At 42.8% G+C, this 19053-nt stretch overlaps 1 protein-coding gene across 6 annotated transcripts in view; it reads right to left on the minus strand.

Annotated features, from left to right (window-relative positions):
* HMG20B (high mobility group 20B) overlaps nt 1–19053 on the minus strand; it is an 866046-nt gene that overhangs the window by 413627 nt on the left and 433366 nt on the right. For all 6 annotated transcript variants that reach the window (XM_075352624.1, XM_075352625.1, XM_075352628.1 and 3 more), the window contains one exon: nt 14832–15035. In XM_075352624.1, the coding sequence (XP_075208739.1) occupies nt 14832–15035 (204 nt within the window). The remainder of the gene's footprint in view (nt 1–14831; nt 15036–19053) is intronic.

Below are 19053 nucleotides of genomic sequence, written 5' to 3' on the forward strand. Positions count from 1 at the left end.
TGCGGGCGCTCGCGTCAGTCTATCACCGCCCATTCTGAAAGGCAACTTCCTGCCGGGCGATCGTGGAACGCACACTGCGTGGCACGCACCGGATGTGTGCAGCGACGTAGGAGCGTCCCACGTAAATACGCCCATTAGTTAGTTCCGGGAGGATTTTTGGACCTCACGAGCGCTCCATCCCGTAAATTACAAGTATGCCACGAATAGTGACCAGATACATCAGTAAATTTCCATAAACCCAATAATTGATATATGTTACAGATGTTAAAAAATATACTTTAAATCCACATAGGGAAATTCATGTCGTTTGTCCAATATTCGTATTGATGATATATAATCCTCCAAGAGTGTAGATCCCATTTTCCTCATAATTTGATCTTAATGGACTCTTGTACAACTGATAGTAAGATATAGATTATTTCTCTCATTCCTGTATAGGTCCGGACGAAATCCTGATTGCACCCGAAATTATCATAGGAATGCATCCATTTTTCGGTGGAAAATATCTCGATATATAAATAACAAATTGCAATTCATCTGCAGACAAGTAATACAAAAGCAAAATGTGTGAATAAACAATATACTATACATCATAAAATAAGTGAAAAAACACCCCACTAACCATTACCCAACCATTAAAAACTATGAATAAATACCAAAGTTAAAACAATAAAAACAGGAGTCGACAAGAAGACATAAAAACCACAAGAACTACATAAACTACAATAAATATATATATTACAAAAATGCTCCAAACCCTAAGGTCTCATTAAGACCCTGCGGATTTAATGTACCCAAACGAAAAATCCACCGACTTTCTACTCTTGCTAATGTCTTACTCAGATCCCCACCTCTTATACCTAAATCCACCTGATCTATGGCCTTCACTTTAAGGAGATGAGGGTTACTATTATGGAATTCCTTAAAATGCCGCGGAAGGGTTTTCAACTGAGTATTGTCCTCCACAGTTTTTGCCTTGGCAATATCTCTACAATGTTCCCGTATTCTGATCTTAGTTTCACGGGTGGTAAGGCCCACATATAATTTTTTACATGGGCATTCTCCCAGATAGATCACTCCCTTTGAGGAACAAGTTAGTCGTTTCCGAATAGTGAACTGTTTTGTGCCATCAAAATTAGAAAATGTCTTTGACTTGACACAATTGGCACAGGCCTTACAAAGACCACACGGGAAAAAACCTTGATCCGACACTGGCACTTCATTTCCACTTTTTACCTCACGGTCAAAGTGGCTATGGACTAATGTATCGAAGATTTTTCGATCTACGCGCCGTAATCAAAGGTTTCATTGGAAGGAATTTCCTTAAAATAGGATCCGAACGTAAAATCCCCCAATGCTTACCTAAAATCTCCCTCATTTCTGCCCATCTATTGTGATACGTGGTAATGAACAGAGTTTGCCCAATTTTTTCATAATTATCCTTCTTCTCATTAGATCCCTTAGAAAACAATAATGTATTTCTGGGTGTATGTACAGCCCTTTGATACCCTTTCCGAATCATTCTCTTACTGTACCCCCTCTCCAGAAATCTATTAGCTAACTCACTTGACTGTATTTCAAAGGATCCCTGATCCGAGCAAATATGTTTAGTCCTTAAAAATTGACCCACGGGTATCCCTGAAATGACAGTTTTAGGATGTGAAGATGAGGCATGTAGCAAGCTGTTGGTGGCCGTGCTCTTACGAAAAATGGAGGTGGAAAGGAAACCATCATCCTTAGTTTTAATTAGGATGTCCAAAAAATCAAGTTCTCTCCCCTGCTTAAATGTTAATTTGATATTTTGCTGGTTGTCATTAAGGGACCGCATTACATTGGCTAAATCATCAGGAGGACCATCCCAGATAAAAAGAATATCATCTATGTAGCGCATCCAATTAAGGATGCGACTACAGCCTGGGATGGTCTCTGCCAAAAAAATTTCACGCTCCCATGCCCCCAAAAAAAGATTGGCATACGAGGGGGCGCATGCCGCCCCCATCGCAGTCCCTTGTGTCTGCAAAAAATTTTTTTTATCAAAACGTAAATACGTTATGGGTAAGCACGAATTCCAACAAAATAAGCAAAAGTTCGATCATCGGTTTGTCAATAGCACTATTGTGAAGAAAATACGAGACTGCCCGAAGCCCATCCGCATGTCTAATAGAAGTATACAAGGACTCGACATCGGCCGTGACTAGTACCATGTTCACGCCCAGCTGAACACTGTCCAGTCTACACAAGGCCGATGTCGTGTCCTTGATGAAAGATGGTAATTCCGCAACAAGAGGTTGTAAATAATGATCAATAATGTTGCAGATGACCTCGCACAGTCCCCCATTGCCCGCCACAATAGGTCTACCTGGGGGATCAGTCACATTTTTATGTACCTTGGGTATCAAATAAAAGGTGGCCAATTTCGGGTGCAAATTTTTGATGTAATCAACCAATTTTTTGGGGACCACGCCCCGTTCAAATGCTGCCTCAATAATGGCCAACAATTCATCTTTAAAGGTAGGGAGGGGGTTAGTCAATAATTTTCTATAACATTGTCTTGTGTTGAGCAATTTATACGCTTGACGTTCATACATAGTGGTGGGCCACACCACTATGTTCCCGCCTTTATCGGCGGGCTTAAAAAGAACGTCATCCCATGCCTGCAACTCCTCCAACGCCCTCCGTTCCCCTTTAGACAAGTTAGAAGGACCCAAGGATCCAGAAAACCTCTGTTGAAATTCCTGTGCCACCATTCGAGTAAATATTTCTATGGCCGGGCAGGAATGGAATGCTGGAAACTTGGTGGATTTTTTCAGGAGATTGTGAGGAAAGGTACTCACCAACTGTGATTCACCCTCCTCCTCCAATGATTCCAATATAGCTAACGCCTCTTTTTCTTGTGTTGACCACTGATCCTGTGGTTGCTCAATTTTACTGTATATTCGTTTGAAAAATAACTTCCTTGCAAATAGATGTAAGTCCTTTACGGACGTAAATGAATCTGCCGGACCAGAGTGGGAAAAAGACAAACCCTTACTTAAAAGCAATACCTGTGACTCGGATAAACTATGATGGGAAAGGTTAATTACCTTCAATTGTTGTTGATCTCCCATACCATCTTTATTGAAAATGTCATAGGGACGTTTTGTAGATTTTTGTTTGTTTCTTGACCGAGTATTCACCACATGACCATATTCAGTAGATGTGCTGCTACCAGCAACACTAGATGACGCAGATTGTACTGAGGAACTCCTAGATCGATTATGTCCCTGTTCAATCTTTTTATTTTGCCACCGAAAAATCCTATTGCTTTCAAAATCACCCACATCCCGCAGGTATTTTTTCTGCTTGTCAGTACTTATATCCTTTTCCCATTTCTCAAAATCCTTTTCCAATAAGGAAACCAAGTTCTGAAAGGATTCTCCACTCATCTCCTTTTGGAGTGACTGCTGGGCCACTTCAATTTCTCTCTCCATTTTTTCTAAAGTCATAGCATTCTTCTCAATAATAATGCGAATGAACTCCAACGAACATGTCGTCGCTGCGGTCATCCATCTTTGGGTTAAACTCTCGTCATCCAAATCCTTTCAGAACTTGGTTTCCTTATTTAGCTGTTTACAAAAACATGTTCAGAAATACAATTATATATATATAATATGGGCTGAAAGTGCACACTCCCAGCTGCAATATGAGAGTTTTCACATCCAAATCGGAGAAACGGTTTAGGAATCATAGCTCTGTAATGCATAGCCTCCTCTTTTTCAAGGGACCAAAAGTAATTGGACAAGGGACTCTAAGGGCTGCAATTAACTCTGAAGGAGTCTCCCTCGTTAACCTGTAATCAATGAAGTAGTTAAAAGGTCTGGGGTTGATTACAGGTGTGTGGTTTTGCAATTGGAAGCTGTTGCTGTGACCAGACAACATGCGGTCTAAGGAACTCTCAATTTAGGTGAAGCAGAACATCCTGAGGCTGAAAAAAAAGAAAAAATCCATCAGAGAGATAGCAGACATGCTTGGAGTAGCAAAATCAACAGTCGGGTACATTCTGAGAAAAAAGGAATTGACTGGTGAGCTTGGGAACGCAAAAAGGCCTGGGCGTCCACGGATGACAACAGTGGTGGATGATCGCCGCATACTTTCTTTGGTGAAGAAGAACCCGTTCACAACATCAACTGAAGTCCAGAACACTCTCAGTGAAGTAGGTGTATCTGTCTCTAAGTCAACAGTAAAGAGAAGACTCCATGAAAGTAAATACAAAGGGTTCACATCTAGATGCAAACCATTCATCAATTCCAAAAATAGACAGGCCAGAGTTAAATTTGCTGAAAAACACCTCATGAAGCCAGCTCAGTTCTGGAAAAGTATTCTATGGACAGATGAGACAAAGATCAACCTGTACCAGAATGATGGGAAGAAAAAAGTTTGGAGAAGAAAGGGAACGGCACATGATCCAAGGCACACCACATCCTCTGTAAAACATGGTGGAGGCAACGTGATGGCATGGGCATGCATGGCTTTCAATGGCACTGGGTCACTTGTGTTTATTGATGACATAACAGCAGACAAGAGTAGCCAGATGAATTCTGAAGTGTACCGGGATATACTTTCAGCCCAGATTCAGCCAAATGCCGCAAAGTTGATCGGACGGCGCTTCATAGTATAGATGGACAATGACCCCAAGCATACAGCCAAAGCTACCCAGGAGTTCATGAGTGCAAAAAAGTGGAACATTCTGCAATGGCCAAGTCAATCACCAGATCTTAACCCAATTGAGCATGCATTTAACTTGCTCAAATCCAGACTTAAGATGGAAAGACCCACAAACAAGCAAGACCTGAAGGCTGCGGCTGTAAAGGCCTGGCAAAGCATTAAGAAGGAGGAAACCCAGCGTTTGGTGATGTCCATGGGTTCCAGACTTAAGGCAGTGATTGCCTCCAAAGGATTCGCAACAAAATATTGAAAATAAAAATATTTTGTTTGGGTTTGGTTTATTTGTCCAATTACTTTTGACCTCCTAAAATGTGGAGTGTTTGTAAAGAAATGTGTACAATTTCTATCAGATATTTTTGTTCAAACCTTCAAATTAAACGTTACAATCTGCACTTGAATTCTGTTGTAGAGGTTTCATTTCAAATCCAATGTGGTGGCATGCAGAGCCCAACTCGCGAAAATTGTGTCACTGTCCAAATATTTCTGGACCTAACTGTATATACACACACACACACTGCAGGGTCCAGGGGAGGTGGGGGCGCTGCTGGGGGCAGGTGAACGCTGCGGGATGCAGCTTTTGATCTCCTGCTCCCGCTCATATAATATGCACAGCCGCTGTCCATCTCCGGTGGTGCTGAAATCGCACCGCAGTGACGGGCTGGGGGAGCGGTGCATATTATTTGTCCCTGCGTCCCCTGTGATGGCACATGCCCCCCCTGTGTTAGATATGGCCCCCATGCTGCTGCTACTCATTCTAAAATAAAAAAGCTTTACTTACCTCCTGCAGCGTATCTCCCCGGTGTCCCTGCTTCCACTGTGATCAGGCACGCAGAGGTCTCAGTCTGCTGTGCCGATCACATGACCGCACTGAGAACCAGAAGTGGAGGAACAGAAGCACAGAGGGAGACAGGAGGGAGATCAGCGCTGCAGGAGGTAAGAAAAGAGTCTTTTATTTGTGTGTATGTATGTCCGCTAAAGGAATCCTCACCGTCGTATTTACTATCACAAAACTTTTCACAGACACTCCATGTGACTCAGGGAACGTCATAGACTATGTTTGGGCGGGAAAATTTAACCCTGCTCTTTACAGTTACTCTCCAAAAATGCTGCATTCATTAAACTGAATGGAACTGGGAGCTGCAGGCTGTTAATAGCAACTGCCAACTGCCATAAAATAAACTGATAGTATAAGAAGCTTATGTGTGAGGTAATAAGATGTTGGTGGAGAGACAGATAGAGAGAGACAGAAAAAGACAGAGACACAGACAGAGAGAGCGGGAAAGAGACAGAGCGGGAAAGAGACAGAGCGGGAAAGAGACAGAGCGGGAAAGAGACAGAGCGGGAAAGAGACAGAGCGGGAAAGAGACAGAGCGGGAAAGAGACAGAGCGGGAAAGAGACAGAGCGGGAAAGAGACAGAGCGGGAAAGAGACAGAGCGGGAAAGAGACAGAGCGGGAAAGAGACAGAGCGGGAAAGAGACAGACATAGAAAGACAGACATAGAAAGAGACAGACAGACAGACAGACATAGAAAGAGACAACGGGCAAAGAGACAGACCTGGAAAGAGAAAGCCCTGGAAAGACAGCCCTGGAAAGGAACAGACCTGGAAACAGACAGACGGGCAAAGAGACAGACGGGCAAAGAGACAGACGGGCAAAGAGACAGACGGGCAAAGAGACAGAGGGGCAAAGAGACAGAGGGGCAAAGAGACAGAGGGGCAAAGAGACAGACAGGGAAAGAGAGAGACAGAAAGACACAAACAAGTAACCTAGCAGGCCTGCAAGGCTTCAGGTATGTATTCTAGGGTTAAGCGACCCCCAGGTGCACGGAACCTGGCAACGGCCACCCAGTGACATATCCAAGCAATACACCGCCTGGGACCGAGTACCCCAAAGCCCTGGGGTGAGTCATACCTATTATATACAAACCGCTGACAACAAAACTGAGTACACCACCTAAGTGAAAATGGCCAAATTTTGCCCAATTAGCTACAGTGCCTTGAGAAAGTATTCAGCCCCCTTGAATTTTTCAACCTTTTCTCACATTTCAGGCTTCAAACATAAAGAAAAAAAATTTAATTTTATGGTGAAGAATTAACAACAAGTGGGACACAATTGTGAAGGTGAACGATATTTATTGCTTATTTTAAATTTTTGTAAAAAATAAAAAACTGAAAAGTGGGGCGTGCAATATTATTTGGCCTTTTTACTTTCAGTGCAGCAAACTCACTCCAGAAGTTCATTGAGAATCTCTGAATGATCCAATGTTGTCCTAAATGACTGATGATGATAAATATAATCCACCTGTGTGTAATCAAGTCTCCGTATCAATGCACCTGCTCTGTGATAGTCTCAGTGTTCTGTTTAAAGCACAGAGAGCATCATGAATGCCAAGGAACACAATAGGCAGGTCCATGATACTGTTGTGGAGTTTAAACCCGGATTTGGTTACAAAAAGATTTCCAAAACTCTCAACATCCCAAGGAGCACTGTGCAAGTGATCATATTGAAATGGAAGGAGTATCATATCACTGCAAATCTACCAAGACCCGGCCGTCCAATCCAAACTTTCATCTCAAACAAGGAGAAGACTGATCAGAGATGCACCCACGAGGCCCATGATCACTTTGGATGAACTGCAGAGATCTACAGCTGACTTGGAAGAGTCTGTCCATAGGATAACAATCAGTCGTACACTGCACAAATCTGGCCTTTATGGATGAGTGGCAAGAAGAAAGACATTTCTCAAAGTTACCCATAAAAAGTGTCGTTTAAAATTTGCCAGAAGCCACCTGGGAGACACACCAAACATGTGGCAGAAGGTGCTCTGGTCAGATGAAACCAAAATCGAACTTTTTGGGCACAATGCCAAACGATATGTTTGGTGTAAAAGCAACACAGCTCATCACCCTTAACACACCATCCCCACTGTCAAACATTGTGGTGGCTACATCATGGTTTGGGCCTGATTTTCTTCAGCAGACAAAGGGAAGATGGTTAAAATTGATGGGAAGATGGATGGAGCCAAATACAGGACCATTCTTGAAAAAAACCCGTTGTAGTCTGCAAAAGACCTGAGACTGTGACAGAGATTTGTCTTTCAACAAGACAAAACATCCAAAACATAAAAGCAAAATCTACAATGGCATGGGTCACAAATAAACGTATCCAGGTGTTAGAATGGTCAAGTCAAAGTCCAGACCTGAATCCAATCGAGAATCTGTGGAAAGAGCTGAAAACTGCTGTTCACAAATGCTGTCCATCCAACCTCCCTCAGCTTGAGCTATTTGCAAACCAAGAATGGGCAAGAATTTCAGTTTCTCGATGTGCAAAACTGAAACACATACCCCAAGCGACTTGCAGCTGTAATCGTAGCAAAAGGTGGCGCTACAAAGTATTACAGTCGTATGAAAAAGTTTGGGCACCCCTATTAATGTTAACCTTTTTTCTTTATAACAACTTTGGTTTTTGCAACAGCTATTTCAGTTACATATATCTAATAACTGATGGACTGAGTAATATTTCTGGATTGAAATGAGGTTTATTGTACTAACAGAAAATGTGCAATCCGCATTTAAATAAAATTTGACGGTGCAAAAGTATGGGCACCTCAACATAAAAGGGACATTCATATTTTGTAGATCCTCCTTTTGCAAATATAACAAACTCTAGTCGCTTCCTGTAGCTTTTAATGAGTTCCTGGATCCTGGATGAAGGTATATTTGACCATTCCTGTTTACAAAACAATTCCAGTTCAGTTAAGTTTGATGGTCGCCGAGCATGGACAACACGTGTCAAATCATCCCACAGATTTTCAATGATATTCAGGTCTGGGGACGGGGATGGCCATTCCAGAACATTGTAATTGTTCCTCTGCATGAATGTCTGAGTAGATTTGGAGCGGTGTTTTGGATCATTGTCTAACTGAAATATCCATCCCCTGCGTCACTGATTCTTGCACATTATTGTCAAGAATCTGCTGATACTGAGTTGAATCCATGCGACCCTCAACTTTAACAAGATTCCCGATGTCGGCATTGGCCACACAGCCCCAAAGCATGATGGAACCTCCACCAAATTTTACTGTGGGTAGCAAGTGCTTTTCTTGGAATGCCGTGTTTTTTTGACTCTATGCATAACGCCTTTTTGTATGACCAAACAACTCAATCTTTGTTTCATCAGTCCACAGGACCTTCTTCCAAAATGTAACTGGCTTTTCCAAATGTGCTTTTGCATACCTCAGGCGACTCTGTTTGTGGCGTGCTTGCAGAAACGGCTTCTTTCGCATCACTCTCCCATACAGCTTCTCCTTGTGCAACGTGCGCTCTATTGTTGACCGATGCACATTGACACCATCTGCAGCAAGATGATGCTGCAGGTCTTTGGAGGTGGTCTGTGGATTGTCCTTGACTGTTCTCACCATTCTTCTTCTCTGCCTTTCGGATATTTTTCTTGGCCTGCCACTTCTGGGCTTAACAAGAACTGTACCTGTGTTCTTCCATTTCCTTACTATGTTCCTCACAGTGGAAACCGACAGTTTAAATCTCTGAGACAACTTTTTCTATCCTTCCCCTGAACAACTATGTTGAATAATCTTTGTTTTCAGATCATTTGAGAGTTGTTTTGAGGAGCCCATGATGCCACTCTTCATAGGAGATTCAAATAGGAGAACAACTTGCAAGTGGCCACCTTAAATACCTTTTCTCATGATTGGATACACCTGCCTATGAAGTTCAAAGCTCAATGAGGTTACAAAACCAATATAGTGTTTTAGTAAGTCAGTAAAAAGTAGTTAGGAGTGTTTAAATCAAGAAATTGATAAGGGTGCCCATACTTTTGCACCGGTCAAATTTTGTTTAAATGCGGATTGCACATTTACTGTTAGTACAATAAACCTCATTTCCATCCAGAAATATTACTCAGTCCATCAGTTATTAGATATATGAAACTGAAAGAGCTGTTGCAAAAACCCAAATTGTTATAAAGAAAAAAGGTTAACATTAATAGGGGTGCCCAAACTTTTTCATATGACTATTTTAAAGGGGCCGAATATTATTTAATAATAATAATTGCACGCTCCAATTTTCAGTTTGTTTTTTTTACAAAAATTTAAAATAAGCAATAAATATCGTTTACCTTCACAATTGTTCCCACTTGTTGTTGATTCTTCACCATAAAATTTAAAATTTTTATCTTTGCTTGAAGCCTGAAATGTGGGAAAAGGTTGAAAAATTCAAGGGGGCCGAATACTTTTGCAAGGCACTGTATTTTCCCTCCCCAGTGTCATGTGACTCAAGAGTGTCACAAGGTCTCATGTATGAATGTTGAGCAGGTGTGTAATGTTTGGTGTTATTGCTCACACACTATCATACTGGTCACCGAAAGTTGAACATGGTACCTCATAGCATAGAAATCTAGGACGATCTGGGGGAAAAAAAAAAGAATTGTTGCTCTACATAAAAGTGGCCTAAGCTATAAGAAGATTTCCAACACTGAAACTTAGCTGCGGAACAGTGGCCAAGACCATACAGCGGTTTAACAAGACAGGCTCCACTCAGAACATGGTCTACCAAAGGAGTTGAGTGCACGTGCTCAGTGTCATGTCCACACGATGTCTTAAAGTGATTTTCAATTTTCCAATAGCAGGTTCCTGCCTACCCATAAAATTGTAGGCTGGTACGCTTTCGTAGAGGCATTTAGGTAGAGTCTAGAGATGAGAGATTGTGATCGCCACTGTTGTAGCTGTTCTGTTTTGTCAGAAGTCAGCTTATGGGATCACCAGTGAGGTCCTGTTGACGTAAGCCTCTTTGCCTACGTCAATATCGAGCGCTCGGAGAAAAGACCTGCATTCAAGTGAGCATGATCAGTTTTCTGTTTATTCAGCCAAGGTATAGATTATTTATACCATTTACAGATCAATGTGATATTGCAAAAAAAAAAAAAAAAAAAGGGGCTTCTAGCTGGAAATTTACAAGTTGATCATATGACCTTTAACAAAAATGTAGATTCATGCATATGAGATAAGAAGAATATTTAGCAGACAATAATAATCCTTGAGCTTATTTCTTATGCTGAAAGCTACACAATAACTATGAACTTACACCAGATATACTAATGGAACAATGAGATATTTAAAATGAAGAAATATAGAAACTATTAACCCTTCTATATCACCACTTTTCAGTAACTGATCGAGCATCGGAGTGCTCGAGTACTTGCGGTGCTCGACCGAGTATCGCGGGTGCTCGGATGTGTCGACCATGAAACAATGACCAAAAAGCACAGGCTTGCTCCACTACATGATGTGTGCAGGCACCCCAGTGCACGCCACTCGCAGTCTCTGAATGGCTCTCATTGGGGTTGTAACAACATTTTTGGATGTAGTATATCAAGACTAGGACTGGGAAATTCTAGGTTTATGGCTGGCTGTATGTGGGCGGAGAGCCGAAATGGCCAATCATTGACTTTAATTATACTCGTTACTCCATGTGAACACTTACAGAGCGTCTGACCTGCCCGACTCAAGTACCGAGCAAGTTTGTGCTTACCCATCTCTAGGAGGGACCAAACAAAGAGATACGTCATGACACTGGCTTCTGGGCTCACATACAACTGGCCTTTTTTATACAATAAGTGTCTCAATTTTTAGATTTACTTCCTTAGTAGTAATGCATTTCAAAATAGATGTATAAGTGTTGCCAGCAATGCTGTCGAGTTTAATAGCTCCCCCTGATGAAGCAAGTGTACAATAAAAGTGAAACGTATTTTGGGGTCTTGTCCTTAAGGCTTTGGCTTTCCGATTTGGTAGCATGCATGCCTGGCTTTTGATTGCTACTTAGCATGAGTATATACCTTTAGCCTACATGATGCAACAGCTTGTATTAATGCTTATGCATATTGCTCTATACAATTTTGAATATTGATATAGCTGCTATACTCATGTTAGGATTTGTCTCCGTTTACATTTCTCTATTTATGCACATTGGCACTTTACTTGTAACATATGATGTACAATGATGTGTATATTCATTTTTGATGGTTGAGACATTTTTCCTACTATCCTCATGTGCAGTCACGCTGCCCCATTTGTTTAATTTTACCTTGTGTATCACTGTAATTTTGTTACCATTTTTTATATACTAGTTTAATAAATTATATCCTTGTTTGCACTGAAAACTCTATTTCCTCCAGAGTTTATACATTTAGGGGAGTAAGATTCTCAGAAACTATGTAATCATCAGTATTAGTTGACATTGGTTATTTGGAGTTTTACCCTCATACATACCCTTAAACTGTATATAAGGGGCTATGTGAGGGCTCATACTTTATATAACGGGTTTATGTAGAGGCTCATACTGTATATATCGAGCTATGTGAGGGCTCAGTGTATATAGGGGCTGTGTATGGACTCATGCTGTATATGAAGGAGGCTGTATATGCGGCTCATACTGTATATAGGGGGCTATGTGAGGGCTCAAACGGTATATAGCGGGTGCTGTGTGTGGACTCATACTGTATATAAGGGTAGGTACGCATACTTCATTCTGCTGAATATTAAGGGTTATGATTATTTTATGTTAATATTAATTGTAATCAATATGTTAATACTAATATTAAGCAGAATTAATGTAAGCCTATTGGTACGGCCCTCCAAAGCAGCTACAGTCTCCCATGTGGCCCCTTGAGAAAATAAATTTCCTACCCCTGCTCTATTATGTATAATAAAATATGGGTATAAGCGATCCGGGTTTAATGCTGCGCTAGAAACCACATGTATCCTAAAGTATATGATGAATTCCTTTTTCTTTATTGGTGCAGGTCAACGCATTTCAAAGACATATCCATCTTCTTCATCAGGACAAAAGCAATGGAACAATATTTTCTGCTTTTTGTCCTGATGAAGAAGACGGATATGTCTTTGAAACGCGTTCACCTGCAGCAGTAAAGAAAAAGGATTCATCATACTTTTGGATTCATGTAGTTTCTAGTGCAGCATTAAACCTGGATTTCTTTTACTCATATTTTTTTATCCCTCTTTTCGGGCTGCTGCTGACCATCATTTGATATATGTGCATTTAAGGAGTTGTGCCTGACACAACTTCAACAGGTGAGTGTGTCTTTGGCACCTTATTTATGAAATCCCATACCTGGTAAGACCCTATGTGCGCTTTCTCTTCCACAGACAAATAATTCTATTATGTATAATGGTATATTATGCATACCGCTGTACAAAGGGAAAAAAAAAAAATTGTTTGGCGCACCGCTGTTCCTCTCATTTTGCATCTACAGATATGCACCAGAGGACCTATGTGATAATCACGAGACTTATCACATGATCTATAAAAGGCGATCATGTCACATTGATACATTGCAGACTAGGGGGGCCCACGCCTTCTAAACAGCCCGGAGCCCTGGCAACTTATTTCGCCCCTCACTTCAATCTCATTCCAGTTTCCTTATACCCTGGTTTCTACTGTAGAATGGCAGGCTTGCCTCCTTGAGTAACAGCTTTAGTGACTAGTAGCATTAGTAGAACTATAGAAGCTCAGCACAAGTTCTGCAATAACACAATTAGGTATGAGTGGTTTTGGAATTCTACACTGTTGTTCACTGTATTTCCACAGAAACAGTGGTATTTTATACAAACACACAGGTCTGGTGACTAGGAGACCTGCTATGGAAGCTGCCCTGCTAGTGATTTAGAACTGCTAAAAAAAAAAAAAAAAAAAAAAATATAGCAGAAAAACGGAATTGAATTGCTCCAGAACCTCATGAAATATACTTAATACTAGCAACAAATAAGGTGTTTGAAAAATAAAATATAACTTTTTAATATTATGCATTAAGAAATTATGCACTAAAAGTGCTTTAGTGATTTCAACTGCTCATAAATCTGTGCAGTAAAAAATATTGACAACCCCATTCACATCCCATCCACTGTGGACATCAACTACGGAGTATATATACCACCCACTGATTGTGGCTCCCGCAATAATGCCTATTTATGGCCAAGTGGAGGGCCCCAATCAGTGTTTATACCCCCATTATTAGCGATATCAGTGATAGATCATCCAATACACCTATCAATTGATGGCAGACAGATGTAAATGGAGTTGTCCATTCTTTTTACTGTACAGATTCACAAGCACTTTAAATCACTAAGGCACAATTGGTGTGTAATTTCTTAATGCATAATATTAAAAGTTATGTTTTATACTTTAAACTCCTCATTAGTGGATAGCATTAACCCTCAACTGGTGAGGTGGGATTTTTGACACACAACTGGTGATGTGGGGCTTCCTATACCCCACTGTTTAGAAATCTCTAATTTTTACAAGAAATGCAAAGATAACGTTTGCCCTAATTGTTTTTTTTATTGGTGATTGATTACAAATAAGGATAACAAATTTTTGACACCCACAAGTATCAGAAAATATAATACATTGATGATTCATACCAGCATTTTCCAATGAATGCCTGCTGTACAAAATTTCCCTGGGGTGTGGCAAACCCCACCTCACCAGTTGAGGGTTAAAGCATTTATAACTGCAACTCTCTTCAAAAGATAAGAGGGAAAAGAGGTAGGGCAGGGAGGTGAGCATCTAACTGTTCTATAGAAATCAATGGGCTGACGAGAGCCAACTCCTCCCAAGGAATGCAACTAATGTGCACTAGACGCTGGGCTCCATGAAAATGAGCTGTAAACTATAAAAAAGGATCATTTTTCATAAGGAGAATGACAGCAGATAAAAAAAGCAAGTCAATTACAAGCTTGCTTTATTTCATACTAACACAAGTTTAAAAACTTGATAACACCCCTTAAAATAAACAAGTATAATGAATAACCTAAAAAAACAAACCCCAAAAAGTTGAAGAATTGCGTTTGTTTTTTCCCTGTTTCATCATTCTTGGATTTTTTTTCCCTCCAATTTTCAACTACATGAATAATAAAATGGATGATATTCAAAATTACAACTTGTCCCACAAAAAAAACAAGCTCTCATAAAGCTATATTGTTTTAAAAAAAAAAAAAAAAAAAAAAAAAAGTATGACTATTGAAAGGGGAGGAAAAAAAGGGCTTAACATTGAAAATTGCCCAGCATTAAACAAAATCAGAGATTTTTAGAACCTGTTTCTCATGAGTAGGCAGCGTACTCCACTCAGCTCCAAGCATCTTTGTTATTTCTGGGAAGGGCAAGTCAGGATGCTGTGTTCGAATCTGTTCTCTGCGTTCATTCAGAAAACGCACGTAACCAGTAACAGGGGCTTTTGGTCCATTGGGCAAGACTTTTTTTCTCTTCTTTCCTTTTGGCCATCCTCTCTTCTTTACAGGCTGAATTTTCATAAAAGAAACAAGAAAAGGTCAACATAAATATACACATACTTCTATGCACTGTATAAAACTAATAGATGAAAAATTAAAAGTAAAATAAAGTTGGGCTCACACAATGTTTTTTGAGGAGTAAATTTCAATGGTTATTCTACTTTGGTGTTCATACACTCTTCAACATTGATGTCACGGAGTGTGATATGGTAACTATGAGTAGGGGCACCTACAGTTGAAACCAGAAGTTCACATACACTATCTAAAAAGACACACATGTATGTTTTTCTCACTGACATGAAATCAGAATAAACCTTTCCAGTTTTAGGTCAATTAGGATTACCAAAATTGTTTATAATTTGCCAAACTGCAAAACAAAGAGAGAGAATGGTTCAAGGCATTTTTATTACTTTCTGAGTATGGAGGACAGGCAGGCAGACAGGGAGGGAATAACTAGCAAAGCTCAACCCACCTATGAGATACTCCATTGCACCTATCTTCAAATAACAGTGCATGTCACAAAATTATAAAGTATAATATACTATATATACTAAAAAGTATATATCTGATTTCACAAGTAAAAGGTATGTATAGAATCAACAAGATAGTGCCATACTGGCACTGGCTTTAGTTATATTATATATGAAAATCATGCCGGTTGGTCCCCTTTAAACTGTATGACTTGAGTCAAACGTTTTGGATATCCTTCCACAAGCTCACAATAGTTGGTAAGACTTTGGGCCCATTCCTCCTGACAGAACAGGTGTAACTGAGCCATGTTTGTAGGTCGCCATGCTCGCACCTGCATTTTCAGCTTTGCCCACAAATTTCAAAAGGATTGAAATCAGGGCTTTCTGATGGCCACTCCAAAACATTGAGTTTTCTATCTTTAAGCCACTTTGTAACCAATTTAGCAGTATGCGTCAGGTCATTGTCCATTTGTAAGACCCATTTCCGAACAAGCTTTAAGTTTCTGGGTGATGTCTTGAGAAGTTGCTTCAGTATTGCCAAATAACCTCATTTAGTCATGATGTTATTTATTTTTTGAAGAGCACCAGTTCTTCCTGAAGCAAAACTATCCCACAACATGATGCTATCACCCCCGTTTTTCACAGTTGGGATAGTGTTCTTAGGCTTTAAAGCTTCGCCCTTTTTCCTCCATACCTAACGATGGTCATTATGACGAAACAGTTCATTTTTAGTTTCATCTGACCACAGGACATGTCTCCAAAAATTAAGTTCTTTATTCCTGTGTGCATTTGCAAACAATAATCTAGCTTATGTTTCTTTTGGAGTAAAGATAGGCAATGAGCCCTATAGGGGTGAATAAGCCCTATGACGATCGGGAGCGTTCAGGGTAGGAAAGGGTTAAGCTGGCTGGCTAGCAGGGCTGTGTAAGGGGTTATGGGATTGGTGGTAGGAATAGCACTGGGGATTGGAGGAGAGCATGGAAGGGAGTGGGGTGGAAAACGGGGTATAAAAAGGGGGCTGTAAGAAAGGGCACCTCCTCTTTGGTGGTGCCGAGTTCGTGTGGTCAGCATCGCCGACGACAGGATGTCCGACCTTGCGGCGCTGCTGGAACTGGTCCGTGGGGCCTCAGAGGTCCTAGGCGTGGATGCGTTGCGGGAGCAGCTGCTGCACCTGGGCCTATGCTGCGTGCTCGGCGGTCGCGGCCACCGGAGCACTATTGCCCCGTTGTGGGGGGGGGGGGGGGGGGGAGCGTGAGATCCAGGAGCCCCCTCGGGGATCCTCCAGGGCAGGGGAGCCCTCTGTAACCTGCTGGAGCTTCGCCGGTCACCGGGAGGAATCTTTGTCAGAGATCCTGCGGGCCGGAGGTGGGCGGAGCTTCGGCAAGGCCTACTTATGGTTTGCGGCCTGCGAGGCCACGGAGCAGTCGGGCGGCAGCCCCCGGTGATGTGCCGGCTGGGGGCGGAGCACGGCAAAATGGGACAGCGGCGGAGACTCCCTGCAGGCAGCAGGGTAGGCGCCCGAGACGTGCGGGAAATGAGCGGCAGGATGGCAGCCGGGGAGGACTAGAGGCTGGGTCCTGCAGTCAGCACGGCAGTATATTGCGGGCGGTGGTGACGAACCCCCCAGCAAGGATCGGGCTGGGGGGAGGATTCAGTAAAGAGCGGGAGTTTAACGGCCTTCCTGCAGTTGGCAGGGAGGGAGACCAGTGAGGACGTCAAAGGGAGCTGCAGCGTAGCAGTCGGGCACAGGGTCAGCAAAGGTGGATGGCGGCAGGACGCCGCGTCGAGAAAAAAGAAAGCGGTCCAGCAGGAGACGTTCGGAGGAGCAGGGTGCGGTGACCATGGGGGGTTGATGGCCGCCAGGTGTAAGCTGTCCCCTTGCTGGTCCCCCGAGGACCTCGGCAGCACTTCAGACTCTGGTGACGAGGATGGACGAGAGGAGGCGGCAGGACGAATGGAGCGGCAGAGGGATGATCTACGGCTGTTCCGGATCCGGTTCAGAGGCAGCCCGGTGAGAGAACGACGAGTATGTTTAGTTTAATGTTGTGGGTAGTGGGGGCGGGGGGGGGGGGGTCCTCCGCGGGTGATGGTACGCAGGGTTCGGGTGCGCTTGAACAGTTGGGGTTACCAGGGTCGGAGTTTTGGGGTCAGTTGTTAGGGGTGCTGAAGGGGTTGGCGGCCGAGCGGTTAGGGGTGAGCAGGCCCGGGTCTCCGGCGGGGGCTTTGGGGGGCCCCCCGAGGGTGTGTGATACCGGTGGTGTCGGCACAGGAGGTAGAGCTTTTAGGAGCTGCGGTGGCGGTTGATGTGGGGCAGGTGGCCGGAGTTGCGGCTGGGTCTGATGTGGGAAAGGATGCGGAAAAGGAAAAAGAAAAGGAGGACGAGGTAGTTCGGTTGGATGATAGGGCACGGAGCGAGTTATATGTGTGCTTCGAGAGTCTGTTGGGGGTGCATTTAAAAAAGAAGGTGAGAGAGAAGATCTGGAAGGGGGAGTATGTGGAATTTTTTTCCCTGCTTCCCCTGAAGAAGTTTAACTTTGACAAGGTAAAGCCAAGCGATTCAAAAAAGAAGGAGGATGAGGAAAAGAGGAGGTATCGGTTGATTCCGAGAACATTTACTAACTGGCTGCAGGCCTTTGCAATCCTAGCCAGTGTTATTGGGGGAAAGGAGCCGGAGCATTGTTCCGCCCTTTTCGGTTATATGTATTCGATAGGGGAGGCGTACAGAGTGTACGGAGGTCTAGGGTGGCTGAGATATGACAAGCAGTTCCGGCAATGGAAGGCTCTGCGGGCCGGCATTCGATGGGACCACAAGGATATTTCCTTGTGGATGCGGTTAATGACGACTCAGACTCAGCCCTTTCGAGGGGGTGCCGGGAGCCCGGGTACGAGCGCGGGTTACCGGCTGGTCAGAGGAAGGGAGAATGTTGGCAATTCAATGAGGGGCAGTGTAAATTTGGGGCATTGTGTCGGTTCAAACATGAGTGTTCCGGTTGTAGAGGTTCCCACTCTATGGCCAGGTGTTTCAAAAAAGGCAAAAAAAAGTCGGGGGAGGGGTCTGGAAAAAGGGAGGATGCCGGTGAAGGTAGAAGCGATGCTTCCCTATTTAAATAGGTATCCGTATGTTCGGGCGGCTGAGTTGTTGACAAAAGGTTTTACTGAAGGTTTTATGATTCCGTTTGAATCTGGGGCAGTAGTGTTTCGCCAGGGTAACTTGAGGTCCGCAAAGGAACACCCAGAGGTGGTGAGGGAAAAGCTAATCAATGAGGTGGAGTTATGTAGGATGGCGGGTCCGTTTCATGATCCGCCATTTTCCAATCTTAGGATTTCGCCATTGGGGGTGGTACCCAAAGAAAAGCCAAACAAATTTCGGCTCATAAATCATTTATCTTACCCGACGGGGTTGTCGGTGAATGATGGAATATCACCTGAGCTGTCAGCGGTCTGTTATGTGTCGTTTGATAGGGCTTTGGAGTTGGTGCGGACGGCAGGGGGCCCTGATGGAAAAGGCGGACGTGGAAGCAGCTTTTCGCTTACTTCCGGTGCATCCAGATAGTCTT

Source organism: Anomaloglossus baeobatrachus, chromosome 1, assembly GCF_048569485.1.
Source record: "Anomaloglossus baeobatrachus isolate aAnoBae1 chromosome 1, aAnoBae1.hap1, whole genome shotgun sequence".
NCBI classification, from domain to species: Eukaryota; Metazoa; Chordata; class Amphibia; order Anura; family Aromobatidae; genus Anomaloglossus; species Anomaloglossus baeobatrachus.